General features: G+C 38.6%; 1 protein-coding gene across 1 annotated transcript; it reads left to right on the top strand.

The window, feature by feature from the left end:
* The first annotated feature begins 5520 nt into the window (after positions 1-5520).
* On the top strand, positions 5521-14063 carry LOC144645258 (segmentation protein paired-like). Its single transcript, XM_078504750.1, has 4 exons — positions 5521-5587; positions 6527-7075; positions 10310-10497; positions 13881-14063. Exons 1-4 carry the CDS (start codon positions 5557-5559, stop codon positions 14061-14063), a joined length of 951 nt encoding a protein of 316 aa, XP_078360876.1. The 5' UTR covers positions 5521-5556.
* The last annotated feature ends 3766 nt before the right edge of the window (positions 14064-17829 follow it).

Here is a 17829-nt window from a genome sequence, read left to right as displayed (position 1 = left end):
AAAAATATTTGATCCCTCCCTCCATGAAAGTTACATCGATTCGTCCCTTAACGCGTGCAGCATTCTCAGCAATGTTCAGATTTGCGGCGACTGTGGCTTGGATGGATTAACATGGAACATCCTGTACTTTACGTTGTCGGTAAGGACTGCTCACAAATTTTTGCCCAAGGATTTTAGCTGACAAATTGTGCCTTCCGTTTCGTCAAATACAAATGAATAGATATTTGTTTTTATACTTGATCATTTGAAGAAACTCAAAACTTTTTAGTATTTATTAATAACAATGTCATAACAGTAAAGAATAACAGATTAAAGATCCCCGTGTCGTACGTTTGGCAAAAACTTCATTTTTGCGTTTTTCCACCACAAAAATACCCACTGCACTTGCAACAAGGCCAAGTCCTTACGATGACTGAGCAGACAGTTTCTGTCTCAAGTTGTCTCAGGCATGCAGCAACTCGAAGTGAAATTTATCATTTGTACGTAGATACGCTACCAATACATACTAGTTATGCAACGCTTTCGAGTGGTGTACTATGGAATATCCCACGAGTCACTTGTATTTTCTCGGTATACACACGAGCCTTTAGGCGAGTGTGTATACGAAGAAAATACAAGTGACAAGTGGGATATTCCATAGTATACCACGAGAAAGTGTTGTGTAACTATTTTATACCATGCCATAGAAAATACGCTTACTAAATTTCGTCGAGAATACCATCGCAGCGCACGATGGGAAGGTTGGGTTGAATACCGTCGAATATACAACGGCTTTCCTGTATTCTGATTGGCTGTATTTTCTATGGCATGGTATAAATTCTGGTATCGGTATTGTCTGTACCAATGCATACATATTTGTACGTAGATACGCATACCAATACATGTCTGTTTTTATGATTGAGATCAGTTATCTTTTAATACGTGTCAAACTGTTGGCAAGTTTATATTTTTTTTATTTCAAGTCTGAGTGCCAGGGACAAATATATAAATCACGTACTAATTTCCTGCGGTAACCGAGCATGCTATCACGTTTTCATGAAACAGCGTACACGGCTGTTTTTTATTGATAAGATTGTCTAACTTTGAGGCCGATTCTGCATCGAAACTGAATGTTTTTATTTTTTGTGTTTTGAGCCTCAGTGAAACGTTCTTAGCATGTTCTTAAGTTACGTGATATAGAATTTCAGCAAACTGATATGAACGTGACCAGGAAATTAGGCTGCGAGAAGGCACACGTTTGGGAATGCACGCGAGATTGGCGAAGCCGCGAGACGTCGCCGAACGAAGCGAACCGGCGAGACAGCTGCTCTGATCTCTGCAAATCTTTCATCTGCACTCCGGAAACCGTAGGAATGGGATAGGCCAATTAAATTTCGCATGAAGAACATATCTTAACAACAGCTAAAACTAAAGTCCCTCTCCATAATAGATTTGTCAGTTTTCTCGCTTTTCGGGCAATGGTGTTTTACTTTGCTCAGGCGAAGTGGAAATGAAAAGTCCACAGAGATCAAAGCAGGCTCACTTTCTTCGCACTTCACCGACTCGCTTCGCTCGCCGACTTGTTATCGCAGCTCCGCCACAGACCTCTCCTCACTGACTCGCATCGCTTGCCGTCTCGTTCTCGCGGCCTTGGCGGCTTCGTCACGTGCGCGTGTATTGTGCTCGCATGCTACCAGGAAACTTTTAAAAGACTATTGTACGGTATTATATCAAATCCCTTTGACATGCCGGTATGCCAGTAGAAATAGAAATTCATGTTTCGATGAACAACTGAATATAAATGTTTCACCTCTTAGTTTCAGCTTGAGTATGTTCCTAGCATGTTCTAAAAATCAGGGTCAATTCCTCAGTGTTCTTATAAAAAGAAATAGTGTACCCTAAAGTCTTGATGTCCTTCTTTAGGTCCAGGTCATTTCGAAATTAGTAGGCAATCATACCAACGGCAAAACAGATTCGGAACGAAATCCCCGCGTTATGTTTGTAAGGATTTCGTTCTAGTGTGATATAAGCCATCGTTTACATATCCGGCACTCATGGCTGCATTAGTAAGTTGTTGTCCAAATATTGCAAAACTGTCTAAAGACCAACCGCCTGGAACAGAAGGTGTAGGCCGCCCAGGTGGAGGATCCCCTATAGAAATGACGAGGGAGTTCGTTCCGACGAGAAGTCCCGTCGTCAGTTTATAAGGAAGCCCCGCAAGGGTAGGCCGATCTCAACCCGGGCATGCGTAAAGGCATGGTAGTAAGCAGGTAAAGTGCCCAAAAAATAGGTGGTTTAATTGGACTACCAAACTTGTTCAAAGGCTGGATAATACTGTCCATTAGATAAATCACAATCCAGTGATCTCCACTAAGTGTTTTGACAATCCACTTAATAGCAATTTATCCACTGCACGGCGTTATTCACTCTATAATAACTGATTAACAACAAAGCTTGTGTTTGGCCGAAATTAAGTTGCCCCGGACAATTGGACTCATATTTGCTGTTTTATTCCTTGCTTTTATTTTGGATTTACACTGACTCTTCTTGGTGTTTCTTGTTCCGCTTTGAGTTTGTTTGTCCGCGGCGCAAATTTCCCTTTCGTAAACGGTCGTTGCCATTTGAAACGGTCGATGCCATTTCTCAGAACGGTCGTTGCCATTTGAAACGGTCGATGCCATTTATACTTTGGACCAAATCGCATGAAAGGATCTTTCAAACTTCTTGAGAGTATCAGATGTTTGTTTAGAAATGTCAAACGATTCCAAAAATTATTTTGGTTTTCTAGTTGACGAAATATCCGAGCTTCGGTATACCATAAGATCGCTATGTTCTCGACACTTGTAAAAAATTTGGCTCAGCCCGGAAGTAAGAAATATTGCAATAGAAATCTGCAGAAAACCTCACGCAAACGAATGAATGGATGAATATCTCCATTTACTTTAGTAACCTAATGAGAATATTCTATACCTGTTTAGAAATGCCAAGCGGTTCTTAAAATTATTTTGGTTTCGAAGCGGACGAATTCAGGGCGAATTCTTCGAGCTTGTGCACACCGGCATGCCGAATGTCGAGAACGTAGCGATTTAATAGTATGCTCAAGCTCGAAGAATTCGTCCACTTCGAAACCAAAATAATTTTAAGAACCGCTTGGCATTTCTAAACAGGCATAGAATATTCTCATAAGGTTACTAAAGTAAATGGATATATTCATACATTCCTTCGTTTGCGTGAGGTTTTCTGCAGTTTTCTGTTGCAATATTTCTTACTTCCGGGCTGAGCCAAATTTTTTACAAGTGTCGAGAACATAGCGATCTTATGGTATACCGAAGCTCGGATATTTCGTCAACTAGAAAACCAAAATAATTTTTGGAATCACTTGACATTTCTAAACAAACATCTGATACTCTCAAGAAGTTTGAAAGATCCTTTCATGCGATTTGGTCCAAAGTATAAATGGCATCGACCGTTTCAAATGGCAACGACCGTTCTGAGAAATGGCATCGACCGTTTCAAATGGCAATGACCGTTTACGAAAGGGAAATTTGCGTCGGCGGCGTCAGTGCTCCTTTAATACAGATCATTTATAACACATTGTACCCACTTTTACTTTTTAATTTAATAGCGCTGTCTTTGAACATTGACTTAATCGAACATCACGTTCGTGGTACAGGTGGTATGCTTTGTTGACCTGCAGTTTTGTCCGTCCTCGCGTGACGACCTGTGTTGTGGGTGTAGTCGAAAACACTTTGTGCGTACACGCAACGATCAAGCTTCGTGCCGGTGGGATGTTTCTTTGAAAGCGACAAACGATGCCGCATTCTTCCCTCATCCGCTATTTAACTCATTTTTTCTACGTTCTTCAACGTCCTTTATTATGCCTGTGAAATGAAGAAAATTTCCAAAACTTTAATAGATGATTGATTTCTAAATACGATTATGTGTGGGTCGTCAATTAGCGGAATATGTGACATGTAACAATGAAGCGAACATCATCAGTCCAGCCGGATAACGTAGGGGATAAAAACACTTAAAAGTTATTTCATGCGAATCAACAACAAAATGCTTGGATAAGCAGTGTGGCTTGCATGAAAGATCACAGTAATAAATAAGTACTATTTAATAGTTTTTGTATTCCGAGCGAGCGTCTGAATTTACGCAAACTCGGTTCAACCTTAGCAATTACAGTCGAATGGACACCTCCGTATTACGAACAATTCACTTGATCCGAAAGAGACCAAAATTCATACAAAATCTACCTCGGTAATACAGACATCTCCATAATAGAGACAATCAGAGGAATGGCACCGACTTCGCCATTTCTAATTCCCAACATTCTACTAACTACGATCCCAACGAGTTTAGCACTCAAAGTACGTTCTCAGGGGAATCTGTCTGTCTAGGTATTGCAACTTTGCTAACTGCAGTCATGTGCAGTAGCCATAGATAGTCTGTTAAAATGAATAAGATATGGTCTGTTCGTGAACTTGCTCCCCAAATTCCAGATCCGTATTATTCCTTCTTCCCTATTTTTCATATCTCGGGATAGGTTCTTTGCACATTTGCCTAATTCAACGGATGTTTAAAAAGCTTGCAAGTGTGTCACGCCTAGTACCCTTTCAACAAAGCCTAAAAATTTTGAAATCACGTTTCAAAGATCACCATTCACTTTAGAAGTTTCCGTCTGAGGTGTTTTAGGAAAATTTGCAGAAATTATTAATATCTTTTAAGCAAATCATTGTAGTTTTACTAAGCTAGCAACATGAATATAATTTGCGTGTGTTTTGGGAAAAATGGCAAGCAACGGTTAATAAGAATGGCTGAGAGGTGGCGTGGGTGAATACGTAAACCATTTTAATTGCATGAAGACAAAGTAGAAAAGCCAAATAAGCAATTAAAACGTCCACTCGCTCACTGTTGAAAAAAAAACTCACTTCTGTTGAAAAGTGCTAATTTTAATGTTAAACAGGAAAAACATTTATATTCCCTAAAATAAAACTTCGTAGGTCAGCAACAGTCTGACAGAAAGAGAAACTGTAGCTGTTAGTTTCACGCAGACTTTCAAGCTAGGAAATTAAGGTTGGTTTGTTTACTCCTTTGATCCCAAATTAAAGGAACAATACCGTAAGTGATGCATGTAGGGTGTCGTGCTCATGTCCATGTCGCGACGTTTTCCGGCACACGCGGAGGTACAGGTATTGATCGATGTCACGTCAGTGGCAACTCTCGCGGAATGCGATACGAAAAGCTACGAATCACCGGTTTTTTAACAATTTATTCATTTATTTCTCGCCTGTACAATTAGTTTTAATCCATGTGTCCCCTGTTGGGAAAAAAGATCTCTTATTTTAATATTTCTACAGTTTAATGACGTTTGCTTGGCGCAGGGAGAGGTACTTGACGACAATGTTTCACGAAGAACTTGAGAGGTGTGACGACAGAGGCGAACTATCTCCGAATGAACTACGGAGAATTACGAGTGACAAAATATTTATTATTTTTTCATTTACATTCCAGAAAACCTCAGTCTATGTAACAGCCGAAAAAGAATAGAGCGTCCTAAAAAATTGCTCGAAGATGGAAGATTCCTTTAAGTTTCCTCATGCAGGTAACAACTTCAATTACTTTTTAAAATCATTAGGAGACACCTTTACTGCAATGTAGAGTTGAAGGTATCAGTGAAAGGTAGCGACAACAAAGCGTAATACTCAATTGGGTTTGCCGAATCATACCATCCTCGGCAGTGAACGCGCAAAGAATATAGATGTTGACAACTTAAATCGTAATGAAACACATCTAAACCATAGTGGGACCTCGAGCAAACAAACAGCCTTCTCTATTATCAAAATGGTTTAAAATTCATAATTCGTTCTGCAAAATCGATCGTTGCACAGGTCGTAAAACAGCGGGTCAAAATCTCAGTTACACGTGCACACTCGATCTCAGGAAACAACCTTAAACCATTCATTGAAGTAGTTCCTACAGCATTCTTATTTTTCAATTTAGCAATTGATGCTCGTTTTAGCACCAATATTCCCTACTATTTCTGTTTAAACGTCACGTCAGGTTCATCTTCGAGCCCTTCGTTTGTTTCGTTTTGAGCTTAATATGGGTAAGCCACAAAATATTCAACTTATTATAAGGTAGTTCTTTCAGTTTTCAGTCATTTTGTCTTCACCAGGATGCAAAACACTTTATTTCGACACAGTATCATAAAAGTACGATTGGCACATTCTAATTACAATCAGTTCCAAATGAGGACATATCCATGCATCAGAGATATTGCAAATTCTACAACACAATTACGTAACTGGCGTCAGTGGAACAGTTTCTACTCTCTCTACAACAAGAGCCAAAGTCCGTATTCGTAGTACCTTTGCCGGGCAGTTCAAATAGCCCAACAATATAAAAAATTCTATGTTCTTATTTACTGCATCTACTTGATAACTGATGATTGCTCCACATGCGTGTTAACAAATAACTAAAACTGCTGCTTACAATCAAACACCTACTGTAAAATCGTGATTTTCTCATGCCGTATGACCAGGGCGTTTAAATCAACTTGGAGGTGCTTATATCAACGGCAAACCACTTCCAAAAGAGATTCGGCACGAAATCCTCACTCTGGCCCTTCAAGGATTTCGTCCTTGTGACATAAGCCGTCGTTTACGAATCACTCATGGCTGTATTAGTAAGCTGTTGTCCAAGTATCGCAAAACTGGCTCAATCCAACCTGGTGGCGAAGGTGTAGGCCGACCCAGAGTGATCACACCTCGCAAAGCACAGAGAATCTTGGAGTACAAGAAAAAACAACCAAGACTGTTTTCTTGGGAGATACGAGATCGTCTTGTTCGAGAAGGGCTATGCAGTAACGAAAGTCTCCCTTCTCTTAGTTCCATCAGTAGATTGTTGAAGAATAAAGATAAATTGGAAACGGCGTCAGGCCGAACAATCCAAGAACGTAGCAGTAATTCCTACATGATCGCAAGTATCTTAAACCTACCATGCAATGGGCAATCTTCCTCGTCGATTTCGTCATCGGAGCCTTCTTCTTCTTTAGTTAGCAATGGAAGAATAGCTGAACATAAACAGACAGGTCAGTGAAAAATCATTTTCCCTGTGTTTTGATTGGCTTTTAGAATACGTTGTTTAATTGTGTCTTTTCCCTCGAGCGGTCCAATTTGCCTCACGGCACGTAGGGGATGGTAGTTGGATATTCACAATCTACTTTGTCTTTAGTCTTCCTCCTCGGTAAGTGACAACTTCCGTTCTTCGTTTGATAGACATGATAGTGACATATCAGGAAGTGTACCAAAGCTATATCTATGCGATTTTGTTTGGTTATGTGTAAAGGAAGGGTAAAAAGTTCTAGTTAGCTTGCTAATAATTATAAAAACTAACATTGCTGATTTATTTCGGCATGGGTTTGTATTTAATTTTACCAGTGCAATAATCAAATAAACAACTTATAAACTGTGTCAAGTTTTATTTTACCTCCATGAGTCTTTATAATTACTGAATACTTATTGTCAATCCTCAATGGCTGTTGACTATGTTATCGTTTTCGATGATCATATCATGGACTCTTTTAATCGATTTTCATTAAAAATATGCTAAAATGATATTTTAAATGTCAGTGCTCTCTGAATTGAAATTTAAATACATGTTTACTTAATAAATTATTCTATAGCAGATTTCCAGTTTTCTTTAATCTCATTTAACATATTGTAGTACAATTTCGAACATCTTTCAGCAATCAAAGTTTTATTTACTTTTTTGTCTATTAATTATTTAATTAATTAATTTATTTATTTATTCATTTATTTATTTATTCATTTAAATTAGAGTGTGGATAGTTATGCTTTGCTTACATCACATACTAACATGTGTCCCATGAGTACGCACTGATCGTATTCTAGCTACTGAATATGTTGATGTATATTAGTACCAAATTACTTCTTTTTTTAAGAAAAAAAAAACAGTCTTATTTTTGATCGGTTTAAAGTTTTTTGCTTAAATGCTTTTCTCAATATTGATAACTGTATCTAGAAGAATCATCTTATATAATAATTTTTTATTAGAAAATAATATTTTAATTAGAGTAGTTTCTATATTATTTTAGAATATAAACCGCTTTATTCGAGCTTTCTTTTAATTGAACTCTAAAGGATGTCCAAACGCCCCATGAGCCGACCACATGCATACATACATACATACATAGCTTTTTGTTAAGGCAGGTCTCGTAGGGCAACCATAAAGGCTGGTGTGGACCAGCCATTAAATATATGAAAATATATGAAGTCAGAATCCTTGGAATTAATCAAGCAGGTCTCTTTCTCAAACTGGATTAGGTCTATAGATCTAGAGACACGTTTAAGACTTGTTTTGAAAAGCTGTAAGGAGGCAGCGTTTCTGATGTTTCTCGAGATTGAGTTCCATACAATAGGGCCACGATATCTCACGCTGTTTCTTCCAAGTAAACTATTGTAACGTATTAGAGAAAAGTCATTAGAGCGCCTTAATTTATAATTATTATCGTCGTAACGTGTTCCAAGCAGGGATGTAAGTTGATCAGGGAGAGAGTGATTGTACACCTGGTACATAATGGAAGCAAGCCTTCCCTTGTAAATATAATTCAAAGGCTTCCATTTCACAATTTGAAGAACGGCAGCATCAGGTGTTTCACTGGGTAACTTGTGAATTAATTTGACAGCTTTAATGTGTAATAGTTACAAGTCGTTGAATTGGCCAAGGGACATGATCCCCAGACCGAGATACAATAGGTGATGCTTGGGACGATACCTTTATAGTATATTTCTTCAAGAACATTTGTTGGCAGCCCTTTCATTGTTTTCAAAAATTTCAGTTTTCCAACAAATCTACTATGTAGATTTGGATGTAAATTTTTCAGTGTTTCAGTTAAATCTAAACGAAGTTTTGATACGAAAACGCGGGAAAATTTGTTCCGCGGTGTTCACCGTGTAGGCTTCAAACCGTGAGTAAAAAGAGCGACAAAGAACTTTCTTACCCAATTGTTCTCCCACGATATCCTCAAAAGTAATCTATATTCCGTGAAATTGTGGAAAACGAAAATGGTTTACGAGGAGACCCGAAATAATTGCGAATGATATTCCTTGTGCAAGTCCAGTTTGCTTGTTTCTGTTGTTCGCTGTTGAATCTGCGGCTGTTATCATCAAGAATACAATAAGCTTAACTTTAACAAATGATTGTGTTAAAACGAAGCTAACCACTGCAAAGATCAAGTCCGCTGAAGAAAGAGACAAGACCCTGATACAAGTTAACAACTTGTACTGAATTGCTGAGTCTGATTTTATGGAAGGAAACATTCAATAAGTTTGTATATGTGTGTATAATCGAAATTCTTGATAACCTATTACAAAGGACAACTTACACTGAAAGATAAGATTTGCCTTATATCTCTAGTTCTTATAATCTTACGAGTTGGGGAATCTCAAGAGGAAAGTTCTTAGTCTTTAAACACAAAGGTTTGTATATTATGAATATAAAGAAAGTCACGAAGGGGTTAAATGGAAACTGGGATTTGCCCTTTTATAACACTGGAAAAGAAGATTGGGAAAAAAGGTAGGGGAAAACCATTTTATTACACTGTCCATGGTAACGAAACTGTTAAAAATGACATTTCTCTTGAAATAAGACAATGCAGTTCTTTTTCTTTTCGACAATTTAAATAAATTTCCTTATACCAGGGTTTGCCTGGCCATAAGCACGCCAGAGTGAGTAAGTTTGTCGGTTTTTTTTTTGCACAACTGTTGCTATTGGATGTGCAATGAGTCAAGTATTGCACATGTTCAAAGAACTAAAATGTAATCTGTTGAAGGTCTTTGAAAAGTGCTCGTGGAAATGAAATCCATGGACTGGAGATCAGTGTTTTGACCACATCCTCTTACGAATGTCCATCCGCCAGGGCAAGCTAGTTGTAGGGTGCCAGCTATTCGCCCTTGAACTCCCCGTCTTTAGAATCTGCGATGAAAGCCCGCAGGCTAGATGCTACTTTTTGAGATGAGTTTTTGAGATGAGTGTTCATCTCCATCTCTGCCAGGTCTTTTGTGAGAGTTATCTAAGAATATGACAATACAATCGCTGGAAATATATATTGTTAATATCACTATTTTTCGGGCTTATTTTGTCCTGGCATAATAAAATGATCACCTGCACGCCGTGGCTTTTGTTCATTTTTTTATTTGTTGCTAATGTTATGACTATCATTGTGCACTAAATTTAATCGTCGAATTTGTAACGATTTGTGACTAGATCTAATAATGAACATTGCTTTTGTTTATCATCACAGAGAATATCCAGGCTGCTGAAAACTCATGCGAGCCCTTTCCGCTTCAAATTCAGAGAAGAGAACGCATCAAGTATACAAGCTACCAACTACGTAAACTTGAAGCAGCATTTAAAATCAATCAATACCCATCTGCGTCAGGGAGAGATCAGTTGGCAAGAGAAATTGGAGTTACTGAGTCAAGAATTCAGGTGCATAATTTAGTTCCATCTAAGAACACCTTTCAATGACTATATATAAAATCTACAAAAATACCATTTTGTTTCCTTCAGTGGGTTATATCTCATTCAGTAATATCCTTTGTAAGTAAAGGCCATTTCAGCTTTTTTGGACTTCTGTGCAATTTAAACGTATTGTGAGTTTGCTCAAGATAGAAAATCTGACATTTTTGATGTGTTTTTATGATCTTGATCTATTTTTATCCTCAAAAGTCATCTATATAACGTGAAATTGTGGAAAACGAAAATGGTTTACGAGGAGACCCGAAATAATTGCGAATGATATTCCTTGTGCAAGTCCAGTTTGCTTGTTTCTGTTGTTCGCTGTTGAATCTGCGGCTGTTATCATCAAGAATACAATAAGCTTAACTTTAACAAATGATTGTGTTAAAACGAAGCTAACCACTGCATAGATCAAGTCCGCTGAAGAAAGAGACAAGACCCTGATGCAAGTTAACAACTTGTACTGAATTGCTGAGTCTGACTTTATGACAGAAAATTTCATGATGTTTTTACTTTCTGAACGTAGTTTCGATAGATTCCGTGTTGGCAAGGTTTAGATTTTTCTCATTTAGGACATTTTAAACAAATTACATTATCCTTTTCATCCGCAGCCCTAAAATATCAACCCAACCAAAGAAGTGGTAGGGCTATAGCTAGCCCTACCAGCCCCTCCCCCTCCGCGGTCCCTGAAGGGTGGGTAATGTCTTTCATCGGACAAATCAGTATTCAGTGAAAAGTGTAGATAGTTTTGGCGGCGAAAGGTTTAAAAAGTATATTTCATTATGCAAAGTTAGGGCATGTTGAGAGGAGTAGAGTTTGGAGACAATTAAGCAGGGTCATGTTCTCTAGGAGAATTTTAATTTTTGGGTATAGTAAAATTGCTGGAAAGCATCTAAAACGTTTTTGAAAATGTGTCGATGCAGTAACTACGAATTCCAAGGATCAAATCTGTTATGTTCATAAATTTCCGTTAGAATCATCATACCATAAAGAGAAGCCCCTCCCTACTGCACACCACATCTAAGGAATAAATAATCACCTCTTATACAAAGCAACTACTGTGTCACATGGACGCTACTTAATCTAGGTATGTTGTACCCCACTTTCTTTTGAAGCCGTTTCCAAAATGATTTTTCTGTCCTCCTTTTCCATTTTTTGCACTTTGTTTCGCAAGTTTCTGGTGCGTTTTTTTTTTCCTTTAGTCATCAAAGCCTGCAGACTATAGTCACTGAAGGTTCTGATTATTTGAGAAGCGTTTACCCAGAGTACGACTTTATTACACACTACATGATTCCAATCCTTTGTAAACAATAACTACGCTTACATGAAGAAAAAAGGAAAACGACTCTTCACACACTATCCAGACAAGGCATAGAAGAAGGACTTTCAACATCAGTAATGTTTCTGGTTTGGAAATAGACCATCTTGCAGTTGTTTCGATGCATATGGCTAGTTTACTACTTGCGTCTATCTTTTTTAAATACCTACGTGCTTGTGTTCGGCCAAACAGATCTTTCAAGCTTTTGAAAAGATGCAGTCAGTCAATTCTAGTTAACCTTGTTATGTATTTTTTAATGTACGAGATTTTACAAGAATACCGCGTTTTTTAGCATCAGAGAGGTTTTGTTGGTCGTAGTCCATGACGTATTTTGAGTCTTAATTAAATAATGTATGCAGAGATGTAACATAAATGATGACAGGTTTTGTGGATATATCTCTTTAAAAGTCAATAACTGGTCCCTTACTCTTATTATTAAATAACCGACTATACTGCTTAACAATACTGCGTATTACCCGAGGATGTATGCCAATGCCGGATATAAATGTTACTTCCAGTTCTGCCTGTAGCCAGGCTGATCTTGCAATTTTCATTAACAACGATTCAAAACACATTAACAAATTGGCTCGCAGCTGATGTTACATGTCAATATCTCAACGTAGACGGATTTCTAGTGATCACTGTTTCATTCCTGTCATGGAACGAGCACATACATAATAAGAAAATACCTCACAGTATTTAATCTATACGAAGGTTTAATTGCATCATGCTTTCATTACTTCAGAGTGAGTTGGCATTAAGTCATGTTATGGAGAATTTGCCGTTTCTCAGTTTTTCATGTTTAACCGTATTATGAATTGCATTTCGCGTACACTTCCATTACAGTTCGGATTACAAACGAAGTTAGAATAAAATACTGTTGGGACCAAGCTGAGTTGTTGCTGCTGTCTTTACAACATATTTACGCCGAGAATTCTTAAATACAAATGACCTTCGGAGCTATATTTATACATTGCATAAATTATTACAAAAGCCAAGAAACTTAGCTTCACCTGAGGGGCCTTAAGAGGTAAAATGGGAATTGGGATTCAGTGGGAAAATTTTTATTTGGAAAATGATAATTGGGTAACTGGGCCTGGGAATCACAGAAAGAAAATTAAATGTGACTAGGATTGGAATTTGGGTAAAAAAAATAGGCTTACCGTTAGTGCGCTTCCCTCTGGAACAATTTCCGAGGAACTTAGAGCAGCTCATTTAATTCCCTCATGACAGATGTGTAAACAAGTTTAACGAATTTGTCATTTTAATCAACTGATGTTGTTACCGTGTATAAACAAAGCTTCAACTTGACATGATCTCCATTATAATTCTAGTAAATACTACAAACACTAATCAAAGCTTTATTGAAAACACGTTCACGCTATATACATTCTTGCTATTTTAGTGCCCTACCCGCCAAGAGTTTCAGGGAAGAAAGGGAACATGGCCATAAAACCCGGGGGGAGGCACTCCCTATAATGACCAATAAGGGGAAGCTCCGTCCGAAAGGGGTACCTTTTTCAGGCTTCAGGTATATAAAAGGGTAGGGATTTCACAAGATTAGGCATACGAAAGGGTATGGAAATCTGTAATTTAGGTTTTTGAAAGGGCCTTTAATTGAAATATTTCAAACAGATGCAATTTATGGCTGTAGTATTTCAATTTATTAAGCACTACTTGAAAATGACAAGAAAACGTCATGTTTTAGTCTATACCATGACTTTCAGGTATATGAAAGGGGTACCTTTTTTCATTAAAAGGTATACGAAAGGGGTACAATTTTTGGCAAAAATGATAGATAAAAGGGTAAGGGGTAAGAGCTCGGGGCGGAGCCTCCCCGTACAAAACGTTTTTGGGTACCCCCCCCCCCCCCCCCGCCATAAAACAGGGAACAAGGAAACAAAAAAGAAGAGCTGGGTAGACGGGAACAAAACCTGTGTTTTTGAGAGGTTAGGGAACAGAGATCACAGTTGTTGTTGTTGTTGACATAACTGCACTATAAATCTCCTAATCTTTCTGTGTTTTGCCGGCTTAGGTGTGGTTCTCAAACCGAAGAGCGAAGTGCAAAAGTAGAAGGCACACGACTGAAGAAACAGTTCCAAGAAAGAAGGATCCAAAAACGTGTACATGTCAAGGGAATCATTCAGACTCTGGCATGCTACCCAGGTTGATAGGGACTGGTACTTCAAAAATATTCTTTCCACCCAAACAAGGTTGAAACATTTATGATCACCAAAAAAATGTTAGCCGCACAAAACTGCATGTATAATTATTGTATATTTATCGTAAGAAATGAGCTCCTTCTCCTGAAAACAACCATTAGAACAGAGGCAAGTTTTTCTCATTTCAAATTGAAAGCAAGTACCAAGGGAATGGAAATATTTAGACTAGCCTTCTCATCTACCATACCAGAGTACTTGCTTTACATTTCAAACTGCGAGTGAGTTATTGTAAGTTTAATTCCTGACTAAAGGAAATCCCGAAACCACTTAACAATTTGAGTATGAACCCGAGGTTTTTTATGCGCGAATAGTCAGAGGCGCAGGTTCAGTAGAAACTCTAAAGAACTGCAGTCCAAAACCCACAATTTTATGTTCTTTTATGTCAAAAATGTAGAAAAAATGTCCCTTTAAGAGGAACGTGCTCACGTTCATGTTCTAGCGGCTAAAATAGAAAACAATTCAAGAACCAATTGGATGAAGTGGATTTCCAATAGAACAGGCCTAAGTTTCTAGTAATATATAAAAGTTTCTTCACATGCCGAAAAGTTTTATTTTTCCTTCTTGGAACCAATCATTCACGCATTTGTGTTACATACTGTGGACTTGCATGATTATTGGACAGAACCAAGATCTACTGTACATACCATAGAAAGATCCACGTAAGAGGGGAAATCAAAAATCCTGAAAAAATATATAAACTTACATACTTAGTCCTCTACCCCTCTTCATGCATAGGAACACATAAGGCCTCAACCTTACATCACGCTTAATTCCTTACGTCTTTCGGTCTTAAAATTTTGAAGTGAATTTCGTGACAGTGTCCCTTAAAAATCAACACCAAAAGTTGTGGGAAAGAGCCTTCTGCTCTCACTGGATACTGTATATGTCTTATGAACTCGGCGTTTCTCAGTACCGTATGTTTACCATTTTTTGTACATACTAGTAGGAGGAGTGGTGAACATTACTGAACAATTTTAAACATTACTGGACAATTTGTCTATAGTATAGATAGTACAGATGCTTTTTACTGTTTATCAATAACAATGTCATAACAGCAAAGAATAACAGATTAAAGGTCCCCAAGTCGTACGTTCGGCAAAAACTTCATTTTTGCGTTTTTCCACCACAAAAATACCCACTGCACTTGCAACAAGGCCAAGTCCGTGCGATGACTGAGCAGACAGTTTCTGTCTCAAGTTGTCTCAGGCATGCAGCAACTCAAAGTGAAATTAATCATTTGTACGTAGATACGCTGAGCATTTGCGAGATCACCAATACATGTCTGTTTGTATGATTCAGATCAGTTATCTTTTAATACGTGTCAAATTTTTTTTTCAAGTCTGAGTGCAAGAGGCAAATAAATAAATCACGTACTAATTTCCTGTGGTAACCGAGCATGCTGTCACGTTTTTTATAAAACAGCGTACACCCTTTTTATTTTTGTCTAACTTTGCAGCCGAGGCTGAATCGAAACTGTTTGTGTTTTAAGCTGTGTTTTGAGCCTCAGTGAAAAGTTCTTAGCGTGTTCTTAAGTTGCGTGAGATAGAATGTCAGAAAACTGATATGAACGTGACCAGGAAATTAGCCTGTGAGCAGGCACACGTTTGGGAATGCACGCGAGAGTGGCGAAGCCGCGAGACGTAGCTGAGCGAAGCAAACCGGCGAGACGGCTGCTCTGATCTCTTCAAATCTTTTATCTGCATTCCGGAAACCGCAGGAATGGGATAGGCCAATTAAATTTCGCCGGAAGAACATAAAACTCATGTCCCTCTCCATAATAGATTTGTTAGTTTTTTCGCTTTTCTCGCTTTTTGGCCAATGTTGACGAGCCACCGAGCCGCCGAGCCAATAAAAAATATACCTTCCTTTATTCCTCTTATATATTATTATACATTAAACTTTATTCACTGACGAGCCATCGAGCCACCTCAGTAACAGTTCTTTAAAAATGGCCCTGTATTCTGTAGTTGCTCCCAAAGCAGGCTCACTTTCTTCGCACTTCCGCCCGGGACGTCTCCTCACCGACTCGCTTCGCTCGCCGACTTGTTATCGCAGCTCCGCCACAGACCTCTCCTCGCTGACTCGCTTCGCTTGCCGACTCGTTCTCGCGGCCTTAGCGGCTTCGCCACGTGCGCGTGTATTGTGCTCGCAGGCTACCAGGAAACCTTTTAAAAAAGACCGTTGTGTACTGTATCATATCAAATTCCTTTTACGTGCCCTTTGAAGAACTGAATAATAATGAAGAACTGAATAAAGAACTGAATAATACTGCTTTACCTCTTAGTTTCAGCTTGACTAGGTATGTTCCTAGCATGTTCTCAAAGTCTGGGTCAATTCCTCAGTGTTCTTATAAAAAGAAATAGTGTACCCTAAAGTCTTGATGTCCTTCTTCAACCTGTTCGGGAACGAGGTTGATCCTTTTTTAGGTCCAGGTCATTTCGATATTAGTGAGGAGGCAATTATATCAACGGCAAAAGAGATTCGGAACGAAATCTCCGCGTTATGTAAGGATTTGTCGGATTTCGTTCCAGTGTGACATAAGCAACGTTTACATATCCGGCACTCATTAGTGAGTTGTTGTCCAAATATTGCAAAACTGACTCAAGACCAACCGCCTGGTACAGAAGGTTTTGTCCGCCCAGGTGGAGGATCCCCTATAGAAATGACGAGGGAGTTCGTTCCGACGAGAAGTCCCGTCGTCAGTTTATAAGGAAGCCCCGCAAGGGTAGGCCGATCTCAACCGGGGCATGCGTAAAGGCATGGTAGTAAGCAGGTAAAGTGCCCAAAAAATAGGTGGTTTAATTAGACTACCAAACTTGTTCAAAGGCTGGATAATACTGTCCATTAGATAAATCACTATCCAGTGATCTCCACTAAGTGTTTTGTTAACACGTATCCACTGGAATAGCGATTTATCCACTGCATGGCGTTATTCATTCTATAATAACTGATTAACAGCAAAGCTTGTGTTTGGCCGAAATTAAGTTAAAATTGGCAACAACTGCGTAGCGTCTTGCACGAGCCGAAATAACATAATTAAATTTGTTATTGACGCTAGAAGTTTCGGTACAATTTTACCGACGTTTCAGCAATACCGCCTTCATCAGGGTGAGAAAAATATTAATTTGTCCCGGACAATTGGACTCATATTTGCTGTTTTATTCCTTGCTTTTATTTTGGATAAGCTTTCAACATTTACACTGACTCTTCTTGGTGTTTCTTATTCTGGTTTGAGTTTGTTTGTCGGCGGCGTCAGTGCTCCTTTAAAACAAATATAACACATCGTGGCCACTTTGACTTGTTAAATTAAGAGCGCTGTTTCTGAACATTGACTTATTTAAACATCACGTTCGTGGTACAGGTGGTATGCTTTGTTGACCTGCAGTTTCGTCCGTTCTCGCGTGACGACCTTTGTTGTGCATGGGTGTAGTCGAAAACACTTTGTGCGTACACGTAACGTTCAAGGCGTAGGTTGTTTCCTCGAAAGCGATAATTGTCGCCGCATTCCTTCCCTTTTTCAGCTATATAATACAATTTTTTAAGGTTGATCAACGTCCGCTTATTAAACATGTGAATGACGAAAATTTCCAAAACTTGATTGATTTCAAAATACGATTATGTGTGGGTCGTCAATTAGCAGGATATGTGACATACAACAATGAAGCGGACATCTTGATAACGTAGGAGATAAAAACACTAAAAGGCAGTTAAAGCGAAACAACAACAAAATACTTGAGCAAGCAGTGTTGATCGTGCGCCTTG

Source organism: Oculina patagonica, chromosome 1, assembly GCF_052425735.1.
Source record: "Oculina patagonica isolate OP01 chromosome 1, crgOcupat, whole genome shotgun sequence".
In the NCBI taxonomy this organism is placed as follows: Eukaryota; Metazoa; Cnidaria; class Anthozoa; order Scleractinia; family Oculinidae; genus Oculina; species Oculina patagonica.
Note: the sequence above shows the minus strand (reverse complement) of the source record. Positions and strands in the feature narration are given on the sequence as shown.